The sequence below is a fragment of the Takifugu rubripes genome, chromosome 5 (genome assembly GCF_901000725.2).
Source record: "Takifugu rubripes chromosome 5, fTakRub1.2, whole genome shotgun sequence".
NCBI classification, from domain to species: domain Eukaryota; kingdom Metazoa; phylum Chordata; class Actinopteri; order Tetraodontiformes; family Tetraodontidae; genus Takifugu; species Takifugu rubripes.
In genome coordinates this window covers 2,655,879-2,677,027 of record NC_042289.1, presented here as the reverse complement: position 1 = coordinate 2,677,027, position 21,149 = coordinate 2,655,879, and the positions used below count along the sequence as shown (strand labels likewise).

The 21,149-nt window shown below is 47.4% G+C and overlaps 2 protein-coding genes across 2 annotated transcripts; both read right to left on the bottom strand.

The window, feature by feature from the left end:
• Window positions 1-458: 458 nt before the first annotated feature.
• LOC115249936 (leucine-rich repeat-containing protein 24-like) lies at window positions 459-1,241 on the bottom strand. Its single transcript, XM_029836624.1, has 2 exons — window positions 1,058-1,241; window positions 459-751 (listed from the first exon to the last, which is right to left on the bottom strand). Exons 1-2 carry the CDS (start codon window positions 1,239-1,241, stop codon window positions 459-461), a joined length of 477 nt encoding a protein of 158 aa, XP_029692484.1.
• A 22-nt stretch (window positions 1,242-1,263) lies between these two features.
• LOC101065967 (ornithine decarboxylase-like) lies at window positions 1,264-20,483 on the bottom strand. Its single transcript, XM_029835974.1, has 6 exons — window positions 20,385-20,483; window positions 20,122-20,293; window positions 19,686-19,902; window positions 18,114-18,194; window positions 17,852-18,014; window positions 1,264-1,411 (listed from the first exon to the last, which is right to left on the bottom strand). The coding sequence occupies exons 2-6, from the start codon at window positions 20,178-20,180 to the stop codon at window positions 1,389-1,391; spliced, it is 543 nt and encodes a 180-aa protein (XP_029691834.1). The 5' UTR covers window positions 20,181-20,293; window positions 20,385-20,483; the 3' UTR covers window positions 1,264-1,388.
• Between the last annotated feature and the right edge of the window lie 666 nt (window positions 20,484-21,149).

The following is a 21,149-nucleotide window of genomic DNA, read 5'->3' as shown; positions in this document are numbered from 1 at the left end:
CATTCAGTGGTGGACTGGGTCAGCTGGCTCTGTGGTACCGCAGCTCCACGCACAACAAACGGCACTCACTTTGCTTTCTGAACAGCCTTTCCTCGCCGCCTGCATCACATGACCCTACCTCCAACTTTTTACATAGGCGCAGATGCAAAAAGACAAATTAAGTCCAATTAAAGGGTGCATGAGCATCAGAGTTTTGGGAGGTCTGACTTATCATTGATTACCAGAAACTTGAGGTTGGTAGATTTAATATACATTATTTAGCACATTTCCACGGGAACGCCATGGGCTGGTACCCAGAGGAGCTGTAAATTAGACATAAACAGCAGTTTATGGTTGTTTAGTTTGGATGAATACATAAAATTAATAGAGATCATAAAAAGAATAAATAAATAATTGCTTAATATCAGTCAGAGTGCTGCAACCTTGTCACTCTAATGACGACTCGTCACTTCTGGGCTCTATGTTTGTGTCTGTGACTCAGCATCCCACTTCTTTCCACTGTTCCTCTTCCTGTTCCGCTCCGCCATCACTGCAGCTGCCACGACCGTCACCATGACAGTCACTGTGATCACAAGCACCGTGACTGTTTCTGCCAAGCAGAGCTGGCTGTCAACCCACGACAGCGATGACCCGGCCAGCTGCGGCGGGTCCCGACAGGTCACGTTGCGATAGTCGTCGACGTGGAGGTGGCGGACGTAGAGGATCTTGCTGAAGACGCGGTGAAGTTCGCAGTCACAGTTCCAGGGGTTGGCTGGTGGAGCATGGGGAGAGGTAGAACTGTGACTGTGTACAGGATGCTTTGTTGGTTTCACACCCGAGAAAACTACATTTATTTTGAAATGCTGAAGACAATTGAACAGCAAACTTTTATTTAAGCTATGAGGAAATTGTGAAATAACTATTCCACCATGATGTTACCATTATCGTGTGTATGGTGTAGTGTTTAGCTAAAAAAAACATTATATGCTGTTCCTTTATGTTACAGTTTTAGATTAGCACTAAGCGTTGAAACAGCTCGAGACTTTCTTTAGCGAGAGCATAGTTGATTTTTGGAAACCTGACAGCGTGATGTGTGTGGCCAATGTATGAAGGCTGAGGAATGTCTTGAACTTGAGATGATGCAGGTTGTTTCCCTCCAGAGCGAGGATAGCAAGGCTGTAGAGAGGCGCTAGAGCCTCGCCGTCTATCCAGGAGATGTTGTTGTTACTCAAGTTTAGCACCTGCCCAGATGGACAGAACATCAGAGGGATGGAGGGACAGATCCAGACTCCCCTGCTGCACCACAGACAGTCTGTTGTTGTGTAGGTAAAGCTGTCTGAGCCGAGAGAGGCCTCTGAATACGCCAGAGCCAACCCACAAGAGCTGGTTCCAGCTGAGGTCCAGCTTCTCTATGCTGTCCAGATGCTCCAGACTGGGAAGAAGACAGAGGAAGGAGAAACGGAAATGTAATCACGAGTACTATTACTGCTAATACTGCTGCTATTACTACTACTGCTGCCACTGCTGCTATTACTACTACTACTACTACTGCTACTACTGCTGCCACTGTTGCTACTACTACTGCTACCACTGTTGCTACTACTTCTGCTACTGCTGCTACTGCTGCTACTATTGCTACTACTACTTCTATTACGGCTGATACTGCTGCTACTATTACTACTACTACTGCTGCTGCTATTACTACTGTTATTACTGCTGCTACTGCTGCTACTATTACTACTACTACTACTACTACTGCTGCTGCTATTACTACTGTTATTACTGCTACTACTGCTGCTCCTACTTCTGCTACTGCTCTGCTACTACTGCCACTACTACTACTACTGCTGCTGCTGTTATTACTACTACTACTACTGCTACTACTGCTGCTACTACTTCTGCTACTGCTGCTGCTACTACTGCTACCACTGCCACTACTACTACTACTGCTGCTGCTGCTGCTCCTTCTACTTCTGCTACTGCTACTGTGGTGGTGCAACCCGGAGCATATTCACGTCAAGGAGCGCGTGTGCAGTCCCGACGTGGAACTTATTGCTATCGGACTCCGTCCATACTATTTGCCACGGGAGTTTACTAATGTCATCGCCATCAATGTTTATATTCCTCCGACCGGTAAAAAGCGAACACGGCCTGTGACGTTATTCACTCTGTCACGGCTGACCTGCAGACTAAACATCCCGGAGCCTTTTTCCTCATCACAGGTGACTTCAGTCATGCCTCCCTTAAGCCCACTCTCCCTACATTCCATCAGTATGTCCAGTGCAGCACGAGAGACAGGAAGACTTTGGATTTACTGTATGCTAATGTCACCAATGCATACACCTCCACTGCACTCCCTCCACTAGGCAAGTCTGATCATAATCTCGTGCTGCTCTCCCCATCATACACACCTGTAGTTCAGCAGCAATGTGAACCACATGGTGAGGACCTGGATGGACTGACAGACTGTGTTTCTGACTACATCAAGTTCTGCACTGAGAACTCCATCCCCACCAAGAAGGTACGCTGTTACCCAAACAACAAACCATGGGTGACAAGTGACCTGAAGGCCCTTTTGAACAAGAAGAAGAGGGCCTTCACTGCTGGGGACCCGGCTGAGCTCAGGAGTGTACAGAAGGAACTGAAACACAGTCTGAAGGAGAGCAAGGACGCCTATAGGAAGAAGCTGGAGGAGAGACTGGAGAGGAACCAGACCAGGGATGTTTGGAGTGGGATGAGAACAATCACTGGCTTCCAGAAGAAAGGAATACGCTCAGCTGATGGGGACGTGGACCAAGCTAATGAGTTGAACCAGTTTTTCAACAGGTTTGATTCTAGCTCCCCCTCCCCCAGCTGTCCCAATATTCCTCTGGATAACAATGTGTCCCCTTCACACCTCCCAGAGCCCCTAACACCTCTGCCAACTTCTTCCCCCTCCCCCCTGCTAACACCCTACATAGATTCCAACATGTCACCCATCCCCCCGACAGGACTGTCCTTTATGTCTAGCCAGGTGAGGAGAGAGCTGGAGAGGCTCAACCAGAGAAAGTCTGCTGGACCGGACGGCATCAGCCCACGAGTGCTGAAGAACTGCTCCAGGCAGCTGTGTGGAATACTGCAGCACCTGTTCAACCAGAGCCTTCATCTTCAGAGGATCCCAGTGCTTTGGAAGACATCCTGCCTGGTCCCGGTGCCGAAGAAGACCCATCCTGTGGCACCGAGTGACTACAGGCCAATAGCACTGACCTCCCACATTATGAAGGTCATGGAGCGGCTGGTGCTGTCACACCTCAGACCTCTGGTGAGCCCCTTTCAGGACCCTCTGCAGTTTGCCTATCAGCCCAAGGTGGGGGTTGATGACACAGTGATATACCTGCTGCAGAGGGCTTACTCCTCCTTGGACAGACTAAACACCACAGTGCGGGTCATGTTCTTCGACTTCTCTTCTGCCTTCAACACCATCCAGCCAAGACTGCTGAGGGCTAAGTTGGAGAACATGCAGATGGATGCTCCCCTTGTTTCTTGGATCGAGGACTACCTGACAGGTCGACCACAGTTTGTGAGACTGCGGAGCTGAGTGTCCGACCCCCTGATGAGCAACACAGGAGCTCCACAAGGAACTGTGCTGTCCCCCTTTATGTTCACTACCTACACAGCTGACTTCCAGTACCACTCTGAGACATGTCATCTCCAGAAGTACTCGGATGACACAGTCATAGTCGGGTGTGTGAAAAATGGACAGGAGGATGAATACAGGGACCTTGTGGAGAGTTTTGTTAGGTGGAGCAGGGAGAACCTTCTGCAGCTCAACGTGACCAAGACGAAGGAGATGGTGGTGGATTTCAGAAAAAGCAAGTCCCCTCCCTCCCCAGTCTGCATTAGTGGAAAAGATGTGGAAATAGTCCCATCTTACAAGTTCCTGGGTGTTCAGCTGGACAATAAACTGGAGTGGTCCACAAACACCGATGCTGTCTACAAGAAGGCCATGAGCAGACTCTGTTTCCTCAGGAGACTCAGGTCCTTCAGTGTTTGCAGCAGGATGCTCCACATGTTCTACCAGTCTGTCATGGCTAGCACCATCTTCTCTGCTGTGGTGTGCTGGGGTACAGGCATTAAAGCTAAGGATGTCAACAGACTTAACAAACTCATTAAAAAGGCAGGGTCTGTTGTTGGCTGTAGACTTGATAACTTGGAAGAGGTGGTGAGGGAAAGTGGTGAGGGAAAGTCCCCAGCCTCAGTGCTTTCTGTGTGGAGTTTGCATGTTCTCCCTGTGCCTGCGTGGGTTCTCTCCGGGTACTCCGGCTTCCTCCCACAGTCCAAAGACATGCATGATTGGGGATTAGGCTTATTGGAAACTCTAAATTGCCCGTAGGTGTGAGTGTGAGAGTGAATGGTTGTCTGTCTATATGTGTTAGCCCTGTGATTGACTGGCATCCAGTCCAGGGTGTACCCTGCCTCCGCCCATTGTGCTGGGATAGGCTCCAGCCCCCCCGCGACCCTCAGTGGAGGAACAAGCGGTAGAAAATGAGTGAGAGTGAGTGAGGTGGTGAGGGACAGGATGGTGTTGAAACTGCGGACAATCATGGACAGTCCCTCCCACCCCCTCCATAACACAGTGGATAAACTGAGAAGCAGCTTCAGCAGCAGACTCCTGCAGCCTCGCTGCTCTAAGGAACGGGACAGGAAGTCATTCCTGCCATCTGCCATCAAACTGTATAAGTCATCCTAACCCAGCCAATAACAATAACTGTGTAATGTTTATGTTGTAATTTTATTTCTATTTTATTCTATATTTATGCACATATGCTTATAATATGTATATATTATATTATGTATATTTTATATATATATATGCTTATAAGGTTCTAATCTTATCTGTATTTATTTATTCTGTTTTCTATACTTTGTATAGGTTGCTACTACAATTCAATTTCCCCACGGGGATGAATAAAGTACATCTTAATCTTCATCTTAATCTTAATCTTAAACAGGAGAGAAGAAACTTTCAGCAGGACCAGGCTCACATTAAAAGGTACATCGTGCAGACTTTGATTTTCCTGAGATATATATCGTATCAGATACACTAGTCTGAGAAATTGTTCCCATTAGGTTTGCTTATATGTGAGTCTGTATCTAAAAAAGTCTATAAAGTGAGTGCAAATTCTTATGAATGCAACTCTAATTTTCTACGAAGTCTTCACTATGAACAAGAATTCAGGTTTGTGGGTACATGCAAAAAAGTGTATATATGTGTTACACCCACTCACCCATCCTGGTTATATTATCATCATAAGTTGTGTTGTTAAGTGGGCTTTTTGATAAATTAATAAACATATGACATATGTTTTGAAACAGACAAATGCTTCCTGGAGTCCAGATTACTTTACACCTTTTTTTTTTTTACAAAGAGAGTCAGTAAATGTAGGAGATAGGACAGTGTCCCTAAAAGCCTAACATTAGGTTAATGAGGCCCTTACAGTGACACAAATGGCATGTCAATTTCAGACCAAGCCTGTTGAGAGACAGACAAAAACATACCAACCAATGTCGATGTCAAGGGTCACAAATAAAGGCAGTTTGACCCTTTTACATTACAAAGTCTGTGCAGTTAGCCTGACTTTCTGGAAACGTTACTTTATATTCAAAGTTTATTGTATATACAGTACAGTGGAAACGTGAATACATTTCACCAGAACTAGCAATAGACAAACGCTTTATGTTAAAGGTGAAACAAGTTTAATGTAACTGTCTGTTCACAGTTAAATGTTGAATCCTGAAGTTGCTGTCAAAAAGTGCCGAACAAACGTTCAGATGATGTACAGTATTTCTATCATGTGAAGAACAGATGAATAGCTCTGTCAGCCAACAGACATCATATATGTTTGCCATCAAACATATCTGGAAAAACTGTTGGATTAACCCACACATAGTGATTACCTCCAGTCTAAGTAAAAAAACAAACAAGATGTTTACAAGAGTCTAAAACCATCACGCATTTATATAAGGATAAGAAAACCTTCTCCCAGATGTAGAGATGTAGAATTAAAAGTTACAATATATTAATTGCTGTAAATTAAAAGCCTTCATAGCTGTGTTAAGATAATGATAGAAACATTTTTAGGATACTGTAGCAATGAGCTGTTACTGTGAGGAAAGGTTGAGGGTGTGCCAAGTCTCATTTGTGACAACAGAGTAAATACTTGATCTTTCAAATCCATTGAATTCAGTGCTCATGGAAATGCCGTAAGCACCTATGTTGTCAATAAGAAGCCAGTCTCCAACCAGTCTCAGGAATCAAGTAGTTGTCAACGATTTTGTCAATGCAGTCGCAGGTCGGACCCCAGATGACTGACCTGTATCTCTTCTCACTGCTCTCCACAGCCTGCTCACATCAAAGACATAAAAAGGGAATCATGTGATAATTTAGCTGTTACGTGTTGTTTTAAGAACTTGAAAGGAATGATAAATGGGTTTTAAGAGTCACCAACACAAAAATACTATCACAACTGACTTTTTTCAAGAGGTAAAAGTGTAATCCTAAATGAAATAATTAAATCAATTTTGGCACAACTGGCATGTATTTAGGTATCATTAAAGGCAATATTATTAAACAAGATAACAAATGTGGTTACTCTCTACATAGAGAAATTATTTAGTCTTACTCTGTGAAGGTAGGGTGAAACTTGCCCATTTATTAGAAGAAAATGTAGGGAGCCAAACACACCGTCACTCAGGTAGTACATCATCAGTCTCTCAGGAACTTCTTTTTTTGGGTGAAACCAATAAATATCTTAAACATTGTTTTCCACGTATACATTCCAAGCATGTTTGGAATTTGCCACAGGTAAGTGCAATGAATGTAAGTTATGCACATAACTATAGGTCTTTGAGATCAAATAATGACCGTCACTATGGTCTACACCTTGAACGATGTCATCTTTCTGCCTATCCCCAAGACCTATGGCAACATAGTGATGTGCCCAGTGACAGGACTTTGCCCTCTGTGTACATAAGCACCAATGTGACCAAGCCACCTCCTCTTGCATTGAATACCTCAGCCTGTTCAGAGCAACAAAATATGGTGATCATTTGGTCTCATAGATCCACAATTATAACTCCTGATCTATTTCAACCTTGTTCAGACCATCAACACGATCTGCACCTTAGATGAGTCACACCATCAGTGTCGCAAGGGACAAAGGGCCTACTATCTTAAACACCGCCAGCCACAGAGTACTCCTGAGCTCATGGGGGCTTGTGGTGCTACAGTGACCCTGTAGAATTGTGCAGACATGCATGATGTAGCCCAAAAGGAATTTGCACAGAAACCTCGAAATGCAGCCCATGAGGTAACACTACTGATGGAGTGTGTTGCCAGATCATCTGGAATTTGGAGACTAAAGCCAGCATAGGCCTGAGAAATGGTGTCAACCACCCAGTGTGCCAGACATTGCTTATGTGGCGGGGTGGGAGATGTATCTGTTGACAACAACGCCACCTGGGGAATTTCACCCCAGGAATTAACCGGAGAACAGGCACACACAGATAAGGTTCTATTCCAGAGGCAGAGACAGGATTGAGGGTTATGCACTACAAATTTATTAAATCCAACTCAAAAAAATGACGCAGCTATACAAAAGTTAAATTAACAAAAGGGGTGGACAGGGCTGGGGCCCCACCGGCAGGTAAAACTCAATTAGGGGAGATAAACAAACTAAAAACACCCGTGCTACTGCGAGCAAAACCACACACGAGGGGGGTGATGAAAACGCCCTCCACCAGGGGTTGGGTCCCCGGCCTGGCCCGCAGCACCTGTCCACAAAGAAAAGGAAAAATTAAATTTACAATGATAAACAATCAGACGCGACGAGCACACAGGCAAATAAATGGTGACCAGGTCGTCTAAAAGAACACAACGTCAACCAAGAAACAAAGCAACAAAACCTAAAAAAAGTAAATATAAATTGATACAATTTACACACTGTTAAGAGTCTAAAATTTAGGCAAAAGCTCCGTGGTCGCCTCGGTGGCACCACGTCTCAGCGCCGTTTCTCCGAGCGAAGGAGAGAGATTTGATTTTACAAAAATACTTTATTTACAAGTTTACACAGGGGCACAAGCGCCCTGTTCAGAACACAAAATCCACAATATCATAAATAAATACTATAAAGCAGCGATACAGCTATCCCATAAGGGGTTGTGCAAATTGTCTTCTTTCACAGTGGAGAGTACATCATTGTAACACCATATTTCACAAAATCGGCTGAGGTCATTCATTTTATAAAAACCAAACTCCAACCTCAGCCTGCACCGGGTGTTACGCCACACTGAGGTGGCCTCACAATCTCCGTTTTTCTCGATTTTGTTTTTTCTGGAGACATAGATTGCCATCTTGGCTTCTCCACAAATAAAATTGAGTAGCTGCCATTTGTTTTGAGCAGTTTTCCTGTACCCTGCTCCATAGATAAAACCTCTGACAGAGAATGTTTTATTAAAACCATTAAAAACACCTTTTAAAACATTAAAAAGTAGTGAGTCGTTCACACTCACTGTACGCGTGAAACACCGTCTCTCGCCCTGGGCAGAACGGGCACTGGTCCGACACTGCGGGGTCCAATCGAGAGGTGGACATTTAGTGCCACAGCTCCTCCCCGGTCCTCTTTTTGATGGGGGGGGGGGGGTTATATAGGACCCTCCATTGTGGAATGTGTTCCCTCAGCTTGTCTGTCCACACAGAGGCTGCTCTATTGAGTAGCCCCTGTCCATTAATTGTCTTTACAATGTTCACATATAAGGTCCTATTGTTAGTTCCGTGGAAGCCCAGTTTGTCCTTGCAGAGGGCCTTCAGGAGAGGCCCGCTGAGCTCCTCGCATCCAGGGTTCAGCTGGAAGTCAGGGAAGATCTCCGTGGGGTCCGGCTCAGCTCTCCCTCCGCCATACCGCAGGAGAAGACTTCTCTCTCTCTCTCTATCTCTCACAGAGAGCCTCCTCCTCCACTGTTCCAGGCTCCTCTCCACCACCCGTAGCGAACGTAGCCCCAGTACAGTGCTTAGGGTCCGGGCGTCAGCCAGTGCCGGACCAGCTGCCTCCACTAGCTGCTTCAGTGTGACAGTCCTGGAGCCACATAGCGCCACCATCAGACCTGGCATGGCGCTGCTGCAGACATCCAGTCTGCCACCGTGAACCAGGGGCTCTTTCAACAGCCAGTGCAGAGAGTTGGACTCCTGGATCCTCTTCCATTTAAAAAGAGCACAGGATTTAAAAACACTCCGATAAAAAGCTGGCAAACCCCTTAAATTTAAACTTTGGAAATCAGTTAAAAACAGCAGCATCTAGTCCCAAGTTGCTCACACGTCTGAGTAAGCAGCTGGCCACATCCCTCCACACTAAGTTAGGAGGTCCCGTCAGGTACCTCTGCACAAGCCGTAGCCTGAAGGTGGCTGTTCTACTGGCCAGGTGGATGAGGCCCTGGCCCCCTTGGTCTCTGGATAAAACCAGGACTGACTGTGGCACCCAGTGGTAGCCGCCCCAGAAGAAGTTAACCAGTTTCGCCTGGATCTGAGACAGTAGGCCTGGTGGTGGCTCTAAACAGGCCAAACGTTGCCACAGCAGCGAGGCTATTAGGTTGTAATTAAAACTCTTCCTCTGAATGACATCTCGGAGTGCACCCACCTCCATTTCTTTAATCTTTGACAACATTCTCCCAGTTCTTTTCTACCATGCGTTTATTTCCTAGGTACACTCCGAGATATTTAAGGCCATCCCTCCTCCAGGCCATACCTTGAGGGAGAACGGGAGGCCCTGAAGCCCCTCGCTGATGACCAGGGCTTCGCTCTTCCCCCAATTAACCCTTGCAGACGAACCCTCACAGAACTTATCGGTTACACTTAAAACTGCATTAATGTCTGCCTGGTCTTTAATAAAAATGGCAACATCAGCATAGGCAGATAAAACCACATTACTGTTAAAACCCGGTAAAAACAGACCTTGAAGACAAGAGCGTAGTTTGTTGAGGAGGGGTTCCAGGGAGAGCGCGTAGAGCATCCCAGACAGAGAACAGCCCTGCCGGACACCTCTACACACTCTAAAAGGAGCACACAAGCTGCCATTGACCTTCAGGACACTCAATGTACAATGAAAGATGACATCGTTCAAGGTGTAGACCATAGTGACGGTCAATGTACTGTACAGTACCTGGATCCTGGCTATCAGACCAGCACTGAACCCAAACCTCTCCATGGTTCTCCACAGGAAGTTGTGTTCAACACGGTCAAAAGCCTTTTCTTGATCTAAAGAAAGTAGACCAGCACTCATCCCAATGAACTGGAGACCTCCAAAACATCCCTAATGAGAATCAGAATCAGAAGGTTTATTGCCATTGTTCATGTAATACACAGTATTACACAAACTAGGAATTTGTCATGGTGTGCCGCTGCGACATTCAACATAACACTAGACATCAACATAACATTCAACATAACACTAGACATCAACACCACACTAGAATAAGATAAATAAAATAAAATAAGACTTATATACAGTATATACATAAATAGTGAGTGGTAAGAAATAGTGCAGGTCCATGAGGAGTAATGTATTGTTTATGAGTCCGGCTGGCTGCTGTACATGGTGCTTAAGTGATAAGTCACTTGGTGTTCAGCAGCCTGATGGCAGAGGGGAAGAAGCTGTTACTGTAGCGGGAGGTTCTGGTCCGAATGGACCGTAGTCTCCTGCCTGAGGGGAGGGGGGAAAACAGTCCGTGACCAGGGTGGGAAGGGTCGGCCGTGATCCGACCTGCACACCTCCGGGTCCTGGAGATATACAGGTCCTGGATGGATGGAAGCCTGCAGCCGATCACCTTCTCGGCAGCGCGCATGACGCGCTGCAGCCTCAGTCTGTCCCTGGCGGTGGCACCAGCATACCACACGGTGATGGAGGAGGTGAGGATGGACTCGATGATGGCCGTAGAAAACTGCGCCAACATCCTGGGAGGCAGTTTGAGCTTCCTCAGCTTCCGTAGGAAGAACATCCTTTGCTGGGCCTTCTTGATGAGGGAGCTGATGGTTGGCTCCCACTTAAGGTCCCGGGTGATGGTGGTGCCCAGGAAGCGGAAGGAGTCCGTGATGGTGATGGGGGAGTCCATAAGGGCAAGGGGGGGCAAAGGGGCTGTAACTTTCCTGAAGTCCACAATCATCTCCACTGTTTTCTGAGCGTTCAGCTGCAGGTTGTTGTGTCCGCACCAGGACACCAGTCGAGCCACCTCCCTCCTGTAGGCAGTCTCATCGCCATTGGAGATGAGACCGGTGAGGGTGGTGTCATCCGCAAACTTGATCAGTTTGACAGACTGGTGGCTTGAGGTGCAGCAGTTAGTGTACAGGGAGAAGAGCAGGGGGGAAAGTACACAGCCCTGGGGTGATCCGGTGCTGATGGTGACGGAGTCGGAGACAGTCTTCCCCAGCCGCACATACTGCCTCCGATCCGTCAGGAAGTGAGTGATCCACCTGCAGAGGGAGTCAGGCACACTAAGCTGGGACAGCTTGTCCTGTAGCAGAGCGGGGCGGATGGTGTTGAACGCAGAGCTGAAGTCCACGAACAGGATCCTCGCGTAGGTTCCCGGGGAGTCCAGATGCTGCAGGATGGAGTGAAGGGCCAGGTTGACCGCGTCGTCCACAGATCTGTTGGCTCTGTAGGCGAACTGCAGTGGATCCAGGAGGGGGGTGGTGATGGACTTGAGGTGTGGCAGGATCAGGCGCTCTAAGGACTTCATGACTACAGAGGTGAGCGCCACAGGTCTGTAGTCCTTAAGCCCAGTGATCCGTGGCTTCTTGGGGACAGGGACGATGGTTGAGGTTTTGAGGCAGGCTGGCACCTGGCACGACTCCAGGGAGGAGTTGAAGATGTCTGTGAAGACAGGAGTCCGCTCCTCTGCGCAGTGCCTCAGGGTGGAGGGAGACACGCCGTCCGGGCCAGGGGCCTTGCGCGGGTTCAACCTGGCGAACTGCCTGCGCACATCCTGCTCACTGATGGTGAATGAAGGGGGGGAGGAGGGGGGAACTGGTGGTAAGTGATGGGGGGGGGGGGGACTGATGGTGAGTGGAGGGGGGGGAGGAGGAGGGGACTGCCTTTGATGGAGTGAGGTCCATGGGGGCAGTGACACTGGGGGGAGGGGAGGTGTTGGGCATGGCTGACGAGGTGTCAAAGCGGGCATAGTGGAGGGACAGACTCTGACAAAGGGCTTTGTCGTCCTGACCCTCTGGAGCCTGAGGCCTGTAGTCGGTGATCTGCCTCAGGCCTCTCCACACAGAAGCAGAGTCGTTAGCAGTAAACTGCTGCTGAAGTTTCTCCGAATACACAGATTTAGCTCTCCTCAGTTCCTTGCTAAACCGGTATTTGGCCTCTCTGTAGCAGTCTCTGTCTCCACTTTTCAGCGCTGCTTCCTTTTCTTTCCTGATCTGTCTGAGTCTCGGTGTGAACCAGGGCTTGTCATTGGAGTAACTCACCCTAGTGCGCGTTGGTAGAATGCGCTCCTCACAAAAGTGGATATATGAGGTCACAGTGTCCGTGTACTCATCCAGATCATGTGTGGCCCCTTTAAACATGTCCCAGTCAGTTGTGTCCAAGCACGTGCGCAGCTCCTCCACAGCCTCACTGGTCCATCTCTTCGTGGTGCTCACGGATGGCTTTGTTAGTTTGAGTTTCTGTCTGTATGTGGGGATCAGGTGGACCATCACGTGATCACACAGTCCTAGCGCAGCACGGGGGATGGCCCGATACGAGTCCTTCACTGTGGTGTAGCAGTGATCCAGCGTGTTCTCTGCTCTGGTGGGGCATTTGATAAACTGTTTGTACCAGGGGAGCTCGTATCTCAGGTTGCTCTGATTAAAGTCACCAAGCACGATAACCAGAGCGTCGGGATAGGTCCGCTCCACTTGTTGAATACAGTCCGCGAGCGTGCGCTGAGCCTCGCGCACGTCCGCATCTGGCGAGATGTAAACGGAGGCCAGAATGAATGAAGCGAACTCACGCGGAGAATAGAAGGGTCTGCAGTTGATGAAAAGGTATTCCAAAGCAGGAGAACAGTGCTGAGAGATCACGGTCACATCAGTGCACCAGTCGCTGTTGATGTAGAAGCAGACTCCACCGCCTGCTCTCTTGCCAGAGAGCGCCAGGTCGCGGTCGGCACGGAACAGCTGGAATCCCTCGAGGAGGAGCGCGCTGTCCGGTGTCTCTTTCCTGAACCAGGTTTCAGTGAAGCAGAGAACACACGAGGTGGAGAAATCTTTAATCCGCATCAGCAACTTCAGCTCGTCCATTTTGTTACAAAGTGAGTTGGCGTTGGACAGAAAGATCCCAGGCAGCGCCGTGCGCGAGCCTCTCCTGCGTAGTCTCGCCAGGGCACCGGCCCGTCTTCCTCTCCTCCGCCGTCTCACCTTTTGGGCCAAAAAGTAAACCAGGTCGGCTGCAGGAGCCAGAAAAACTGGAAGTAAGTCCGTGGGGGTGAGAGTCCTGATGTTTAGTAGCTCTTCACGGGTGTAAGAGCAGGCAGACACACAATTAACAAACAAAAATAGACAAACAAGAACGCAGCAAGACACCAAGGCGACCGCTCTGGGCGCCATCTTGGAAAACAACGAGGCAGACATTGTCTACCATTGACCTGCCAGGTACACAGTACGTCTGGTCCTGATGGATGACCTGCTCCATTGTGTCCCTCAGCCAGATGGCCAAGGCCTTGGAGAGTCTTATAGTCCATGCAGAGGAGGGACACAGGGCGCCAGTTCCTTATGTCCTGCAGGTTCCCTTTCTTCAGCAGGAGGGTGATGACGGCTCTCCTGAAGGACAGTGGTAGGGAACCGGTGGCGAGACTCTCGTTAAAGACTTCTAGGACGTCTTGAGCGAGGATGTCCCAGAAAGCCTTGTAAAACTCCACTGAGAGACCGTCGATGCCCGGGGCCTTTCAGTCCTGGATTGACTGCAGGGCCACATGCAGTTCTTGTGCCGTCAACGGGCGCTCCATTCGGTGGTTGGTCTCCCTGGAGACCCTGGGCAGTCCTTGACTAAAAGCACTTAAACCATTAAAACAGTCTTTGTCGTCTTTAAAATCGGTCTTGTACAAGGAAGCATAAAACCCCACCGCTCTCCTCCTGATCTGCCCCGGGTCGGTCAGCTCCTGCCCTGTGTCCGACAGCAAGGAGTGGATCAGCTTCCTTTGCCCAGACTTCCTCTCAAGGCCAAAGAAGAAACTGGAGGGTGCATCCATCTCCGATATGTTCTGGATTCTGGACCGGACCAGGGCGCCCTGTGCTCTGGCACCTAGCAGGTTGGCTAAAGCCATCTTTTTGGTCTTGAGGATTCCAATAGATCCTCCGTTTCCTGTGGACTCATTCAAACGTTCGAGCTCCACAATCTGTTTCCAGATCTCTGATGGATCCGGTGACGTGACGAGTAACATTGAGAGTGTGCTGCTGACACAACATTCTGATTTGTGCCTTTCCGTAGTCCCACCACTGTTTTAGGCAGCTAAAACCGCCCTTTCTCTGCCTAAAACCAGCCCAAAAATAACTAAGAGCATCTTTAAAACCCACATCAGATGTTAAAACTGAATTAAATAGCCAGTAGGCGCTTCTTGGTAAACTTAATAAAAACAGCACATAAAACCAAAGCATGAGCAGTAAAACCCACAGGCACAATATTATTGATGATTTAAACACATTAAAATTATGTTTAAAACAGTAAAAGCGATCTAAACGAGCTAAAGACACCCTATCTTCTCTAACGTGGGACCACGTAAACTGTCTGCAGCCTGTGTGAGACCTTCTCCACACGTCCACCAGACCATGGGAGTAGACCAGCTGCCTCAGGACCTGCTGCGAGGACGGATGCGGCTCCGCGTGGTTCCGGTCTAAAAATTCATCTTCAGTGCAATTAAAATCACCACCCAAGAATAAATAATCGACAGAACCACACCCCCGGAGTTTGTTGAGTGTCTCTAAAAAGGTCTTCCTCGCTGCACCACTGTTGGGAGCATACACATTAATAAAAGCAGCACTGTACTGGTCAAACTGGGCCGTGATTAAAAGACACCTCCCCTGAACAACATGTTCAACAGTAAAAGATGTTGGGCTAAAACTCTTGAAGAGGATCCCCACCCCAGCACTGAAGGCTGTATCGTGGCTTAAAAACACCCTCCCCTCCCATCTTCTGCACCAATCAGCCTCATTTAAAAAGTCACCGAGTTTCTTGTAAAAACATGACACTAATCTTCAAAATCATTGTTTCATACACACTCTTTTCTTCTCTGCTGCTGTTTATATTTAAGCTCCCAATCTTAAAACTACTCATTAAAAAGTGGGAGATAAAGACAGAGATAAAACAGTGATGAAGCTAATAAAAAACTAAGGTGCATTTCCCAACATATTTACATTAATTCCCTCCTAACTTTAAGAATCAGTTTCTTCAGTCTAAAAACCTCCTGATCAGTAAAATCTGCCTCAGCCTTATTTTTTGTGTGGCGTCTGGCAGGAAGATAAAACTGCCGTTTGTCTGGAAAGTAGTCTTCAATGTTTACCCCCTTCATGTTTTTTGTGTCTTGTAAAAATGTTTGAATCATTTTGGCAGAATAGGACTTGTCCTCCTGACTGCCCAGGTTCTTCTGAAGGAGGTCACCATCATCAGACGCACAGCCCTCGCCCGGCCCTTCTATTTTTCCTCTTGCCTGTCTGTTTTTTAGCTTTGACAGGACCAGGCCTGTTACTGCTGCGGAGCCTCGATGGAGCTGGAGACCAACCGGCTTCCAGCGCCATCAACTCCACAGCTTCAGCTTCTCCATTACAGCCCAGCTCCTCTTCCTCACCTACCTGAAGCCCAGCTTCCCCCTGTCCCCCCATTTCATCCCCCTGTTCACCCATTTCATCCCCCTGTGTACACACACACACACACACACACACACACACACACACACAGCCTCTCTTCACCTTTCTCACCCACCTGTTCACCCTCACCTGTGTTTCCGTCACTACCCACCGGGGTCGTCGCCCCATCATCCCTCGGCTCCGGCGACTGATCGCTCACCAGCAGCTCTGGGCTCCGCCGTGCGGGGCTCCGCAGCAGCGGCTCCGGGCCACTCCCCCGAGCCCGACGCAGCCGATTTGGCTCCGTTTGGACACATTTTAATCAAGTGTCCTGCTTCGTTACACCCAAAACACTTCGTATGTGCCGACGAAGCGAACACAATATAATCGAAATCGTCCACCCGGACTTTAAAACACACATTCAGATCCTCATCGATCATATAAACCTGCCGGCGATGGGAGACTACGTGTTTCAGTAGGGGAGATTTACATCCAGACATGACTTTCCTCATAGGAGAAACAATCTTGCCATGTCTGGACAACTCCCGACACAGAAACTCGTCCGTAATGAACGGGGGCACGTTGGACAGGGTAACCTTAGTGGCCGGCTGGCTCAGAGGCAGCACCGCCTCAAACCTCCCGCCGACACTGATGCCGGCCTCCACCAGCCGGTTCACCTGCTCCACCTTCTCCACGAACACCACCACGGCCCTGTTCATCCGGGCGGCCGATTTCACGGACCCATGTCCGATAACCTCCCCGACAGCCAGGGCCACCTCCTCCACGGTGTACAGAGACCTGGCCCCCACCTTAACGCCATATCTCCGCGTTAACCGGGAGGGATCCCCGCTACCACCACCAAGCACCATGGCGTCAGACGCCAACCAGCCAGACAAACGCTGGCTGGTTACACGCCAAAACACCGATAAACTAAACTAAAAAAAACAACACAAGACACCACCAACAATTAATTAAAACTATACTGACAAAAACTAACAACACCACAGCTTAAACAGCCAAAAAGGTTGAAAAATTCTCAAACGAGAACGCTCCCAGCTCACACCACGCTCCTCACAGAGAGAGAGAGAGAGAGAATCCCGAACCAAAGGACCGAGCAAAAGCAGCAGTGGGTCCAGTCAGCGAGGTAGTCCGTGCTGACTGTGTTTGGTGGCGCCAACACTCCGTGAAGGGTTCCCGCTGGGGCAACGCGACCCACTGACGCCAGCCGGCAGCCAACTGCAGCAAGAACAGCCCCATTAACATTTATCAACTGAGTGGGGGAAGTCAGTGACGCGCATTGCTGCGCCTTACCTGCCCAGTGCAAACTAGCGCACGTGCCCTTACGGCAAAGCGTTCTAGGCGGAAGAATGGCTGGAGGAAGCACCAACCTTCTCGGCGCTGCGAAACAGCATGCTCGCTCTGTGAAACAGTTTCTGTTGGTCGAACCGCCCAGATAAGCCGCAACCCCGCCGTACCGTCGAAGAGGGAAAACAACTAAAGCCAGCTGGAGGCAGTGCCTTATATAAACCTTTTCTCCCCACCCACCAATTAAGGCACGACCTCCATATGGCACCTGTTCGGAGGGCAGGCCACGCCCTGCCACACTTAGACACAGGATCATCGTGCCTGCTAACCCATAGTAGTCCGAACCTGCTGGGTATTTAACACCTTGAACAGCAGAACCTTCAAAAACACATTCATCCACCCTAAGTCCAAGATTGGAAGCAGACTGTCACCTTTATTTGGGATGAGAAAATATCCAGAGTAAAACCCACTGAGCTGTTGAAGTCTAAGCGCTTGATTGGGGCTCTTTTTTAATGCGGCGGCAATAACTGTATGTTTTTGAACAGTGGGAATAGTTTTGTGACTCATAAAGGCTTTAATGCAAGACTATTCAACAAGACCAACTTAAACTGCACAAATATATTGTATTCTAATGCAAAGAAAAAAGAAGATTCGTATAGTCAATTATAATGATGTGCAGCGTGTTTAGGTTGGCTCAAAGGCCAACTAAAAACATACCTCCCTCTTTTCTCATATCCTCCATGATGACCCTTTTAGCAATGACGTTGGCTGCAAGTGTGAAGGGGGATTCCACATAGTACCGACCTGGTTCTGCAATAACCTGCACTCCACTTTCAAATGGGAAATATTCATCAAGTGCTCCATTGATGACTTCAGAAAACTAGAAAGGTAAAACACCAAATATTTCAGGATTTCATCAGATGTCCTGGACACGAGGACCAAGATCATGTCCAGCTACATCAACAGGATCTTTCTGTACCTCTTGAAGAGTCACTGGAAAGTCTTTCCCTGAGAAACCTCCACCAATGTCCAACAGACTGAACTGGAAGCCCAACAGTTTCTGAAGGAAATGTCATCATCTTACAACAGCTTTCAGTGAAACTCCAATGGACTTGTTCCAATTTGAAGAATAACACATCTTAAAAAGTGATGTTAAATAAATATAAACCAATTCAAGCAATATTTTTCCTTGAACACAATACATGGCATTAGCTTTACTCTTTAATTGTCCTCATTAGTTTTTAGAAAAACGCTTCTTGGATGAAAGGACTTGAAAGAATTGTTACCTTTGACTAAAGTACTGATCATTACTGTATGTGCATGAAGTAATGTGCAGATAAAGCTGTCTGGGTTAAACCGTGGGTTAAACAGTTTCCTCAGATATTTGAAGTCCATCTAGATTGGGAAGAAACCTTAAACTGTACTATTATGGCATAGTGGTTATTTTTTGAGACCAAAATTGAGATTGATAGGCTTCTGTTGTCGATAAGGAATGTATGATGTACGGTGACTTGCAAATCTGTTTCCATTAAATTAATAAATTCCTAATCTTAATGTTTGTATTTCAAGTCCATGAATAAGCATTAAAATGTGAGTAAAGAGAAGTAAACAGGAGAGAAGAGGATTGCTTATATGTGAGTCTGAATCTATAAAAGTCTATACAATGAGTGCAAATTCTTATGAATGCAGGACAGTGTCCCTAAAAGCCTAACATTAGGTTAATGAGGCCCTTACAGTGACACAAATGACACGTAAATTTCAGACCAAGCCTGTCGAGAGACAGACAAAAACATACCGACCGATGTCGATGTCAAGGGACACAAATAAAGGCAGTTTGACCCTTTCACCCTTTTACATTACAAAGTCTGTGCAGTTAGCCTGACTTTCTGGAAATATTACTTTATAGTAAAAGTTTACTGTACATGCAGTGGAATGGTGAATACATTTCACAAGAACTAGCAAAAGACAAATGCTTCATGTTAAAGGTGAACCAAGTTTAATGTAACTGTCCACAGTTTAATGTTTAATCATGAAGTTGCAGTCAAAAAGTGCTGGACAAACATTCAGATGATGTATTTCTATCATGAGAAGAACAGATGAATAGATTAGTGAGCCAATCGACATCATATATTCCTTGTGGACAATAGGAGCCACTACAACCCATTTTTGCCTCAACAAAATACCACTACTTTAAAAAATAGGGTCAAAACATATCATCTCAGACAAAACTGCTTCTCATAGCAGGATCCACCGAGTTTAAGCCTTCTCCTGAACTCACTAGCAGCTCAAGACTTGGGATTTGCCACAGGTTAAGTGCAATGCAGAATGTAAGATATGCACATAACTATGGGTCTCCTATAGTAGTCCTACTTTGACCTAGTTTAGTTTTAAGGTTTAATTCGTTTCGACTATGTCCTCTTACATAGATTAACATTAAATTCAAATATACCTTATACTGCCTCCAGACCAAATTACCCACTTTCACTTGTATTTCATACATAATAGAACTCATTATGTGAGAAATTATGACTTAAAACTTGACATCACTTACCGCTGTGTCAAAAATGCTTCGGGCATCAGCAATGGCTTGTCTGAAAGCCAAACTTTGACTGCATTTAGAGCCAATATGAAAACTCACGCCAACAACTTCTAGGCCCAGCTCTGCAGCACATTCCAGCAGCCTACCAGTTGTGCTGAGTCCTGCTCCAAACTTTGAGCTAAGTCTGTAGAAGGATGACGAGTCATCCACTGCAATCCGGAGTACTAGTCTGGAATGATATATTCAAAACCCCATTTCCTGTGTGTATTCAATATATCAATTGTGACATATTAAACCTTTTGCTTAGACTTGGCCATAAAAAAACATGTAGCTCAGTATCATGAAAGAATAACCATTCTTGCAGTAAATAAAGGTGAATAGATCATCTGAATACATGTAAATAAAAAGGGTTGTCATACAATGTTTTTGGACAATTTATTTCACTTACTTGGCCTTGGGGTGACAACGGGAAACTTTTCGTAATTCCTCTTCATCGTCAAAAGTCATTAAATTACTCCCTGAGCGCAGGCATATTTAATGTGTGACTGTGTTTTTGTTGTATGTGCATAGATGATGTTTTCAGGTTTTACTCCAAGGGACAGAACCTGACTGATCTCACCCTGTTAAGAAAACATATTTCAGGTCAGCAAACTGAAAAGAAACATTGACAAATGGAGAGAGCATTTAATTGTGGAAAATATTTTCGGGAACCTTGCTTGCACAGTCAAAGCCAGTTCCCAGAGCGTTCAGCGTCCTCAGGACTGTTTCTGTGCTGCTGCACTTGACAGCCCAGGAAGCGGAAGGAGTCCACGATGGTGATGGGGGAGTCCATGAGGGCAAAGGGGGGCAAAGGGGCTGTGACTTTCCTGAAGTCCACAATCATCTCCACTGTTTTCTGAGCGTTCAGCTGCAGGTTGTTGTGTCCGCACCAGGACACCAGTCGAGCCACCTCCCTCCTGTAGGCAGTCTCGTCTCCATTGGAGATGAGCCCGATGAGGGTGGTGTCATCCGCAAACTTGATCAGCTTGACAGACTGGTGGCTTGAGGTGCAGCAGTTTGTGTACAGGGAGAAGAGCAGGGGGGAAAGTACACAGCCCTGGGGTGATCCAGTGCTGATGGTGACAGAGTCCGAGACAGTCTTCCCCAGCCGCACATACTGCCTCCGATCCGTCAGGGAGTGAGTGATCCACCTGCAGAGGGAGGCAGGCACACTAAGCTGGGACAGCTTGTCCTGTAGCAGAGCGGGGCGGATAGTGTTGAATGCATAGCCGAAGTCCACGAACAGGATCCTCGCGTAGGTTCCCGGGGAGTCCAGATGCTGCAAGATGGAGTGAAGGGCCAGGTTGACCGCGTCGTCCACAGATCTGTTAGCTCTGTAGGCGAACTGCAGTGGATCCAGGAGGGGGGTTGAGATGGACTTGAGGTGTGGCAGGATCAGGCGCTCTAAGGACTTCATGACTACAGAGGTGAGCACCA

Bases quoted from the DNA above. Each gene is read 5' to 3' on its own strand.
- LOC115249936 (XM_029836624.1), bottom strand. From the start codon at position 1,241: ATGTTCTGTCCATCTGGGCAGGTGCTAAACTTGAGTAACAACAACATC. The intron at 752-1,057 runs GTTTCCAAAAAT...ATGCTCCACCAG, and splicing joins CACACACATCACGCTGTCAG to CCAACCCCTGGAACTGTGAC.
- LOC101065967 (XM_029835974.1), bottom strand. From the start codon at position 20,180: ATGACTTTTGACGATGAAGAGGAATTACGAAAAGTTTCCCGTTGTCAC. The intron at 18,195-19,685 runs GTAAGTGATGTC...CATTTCCTTCAG, and splicing joins GAAGCATTTTTGACACAGCG to AAACTGTTGGGCTTCCAGTT. The intron at 18,015-18,113 runs GTACAGAAAGAT...TTACCTTTCTAG, and splicing joins TTCCAGTGACTCTTCAAGAG to TTTTCTGAAGTCATCAATGG.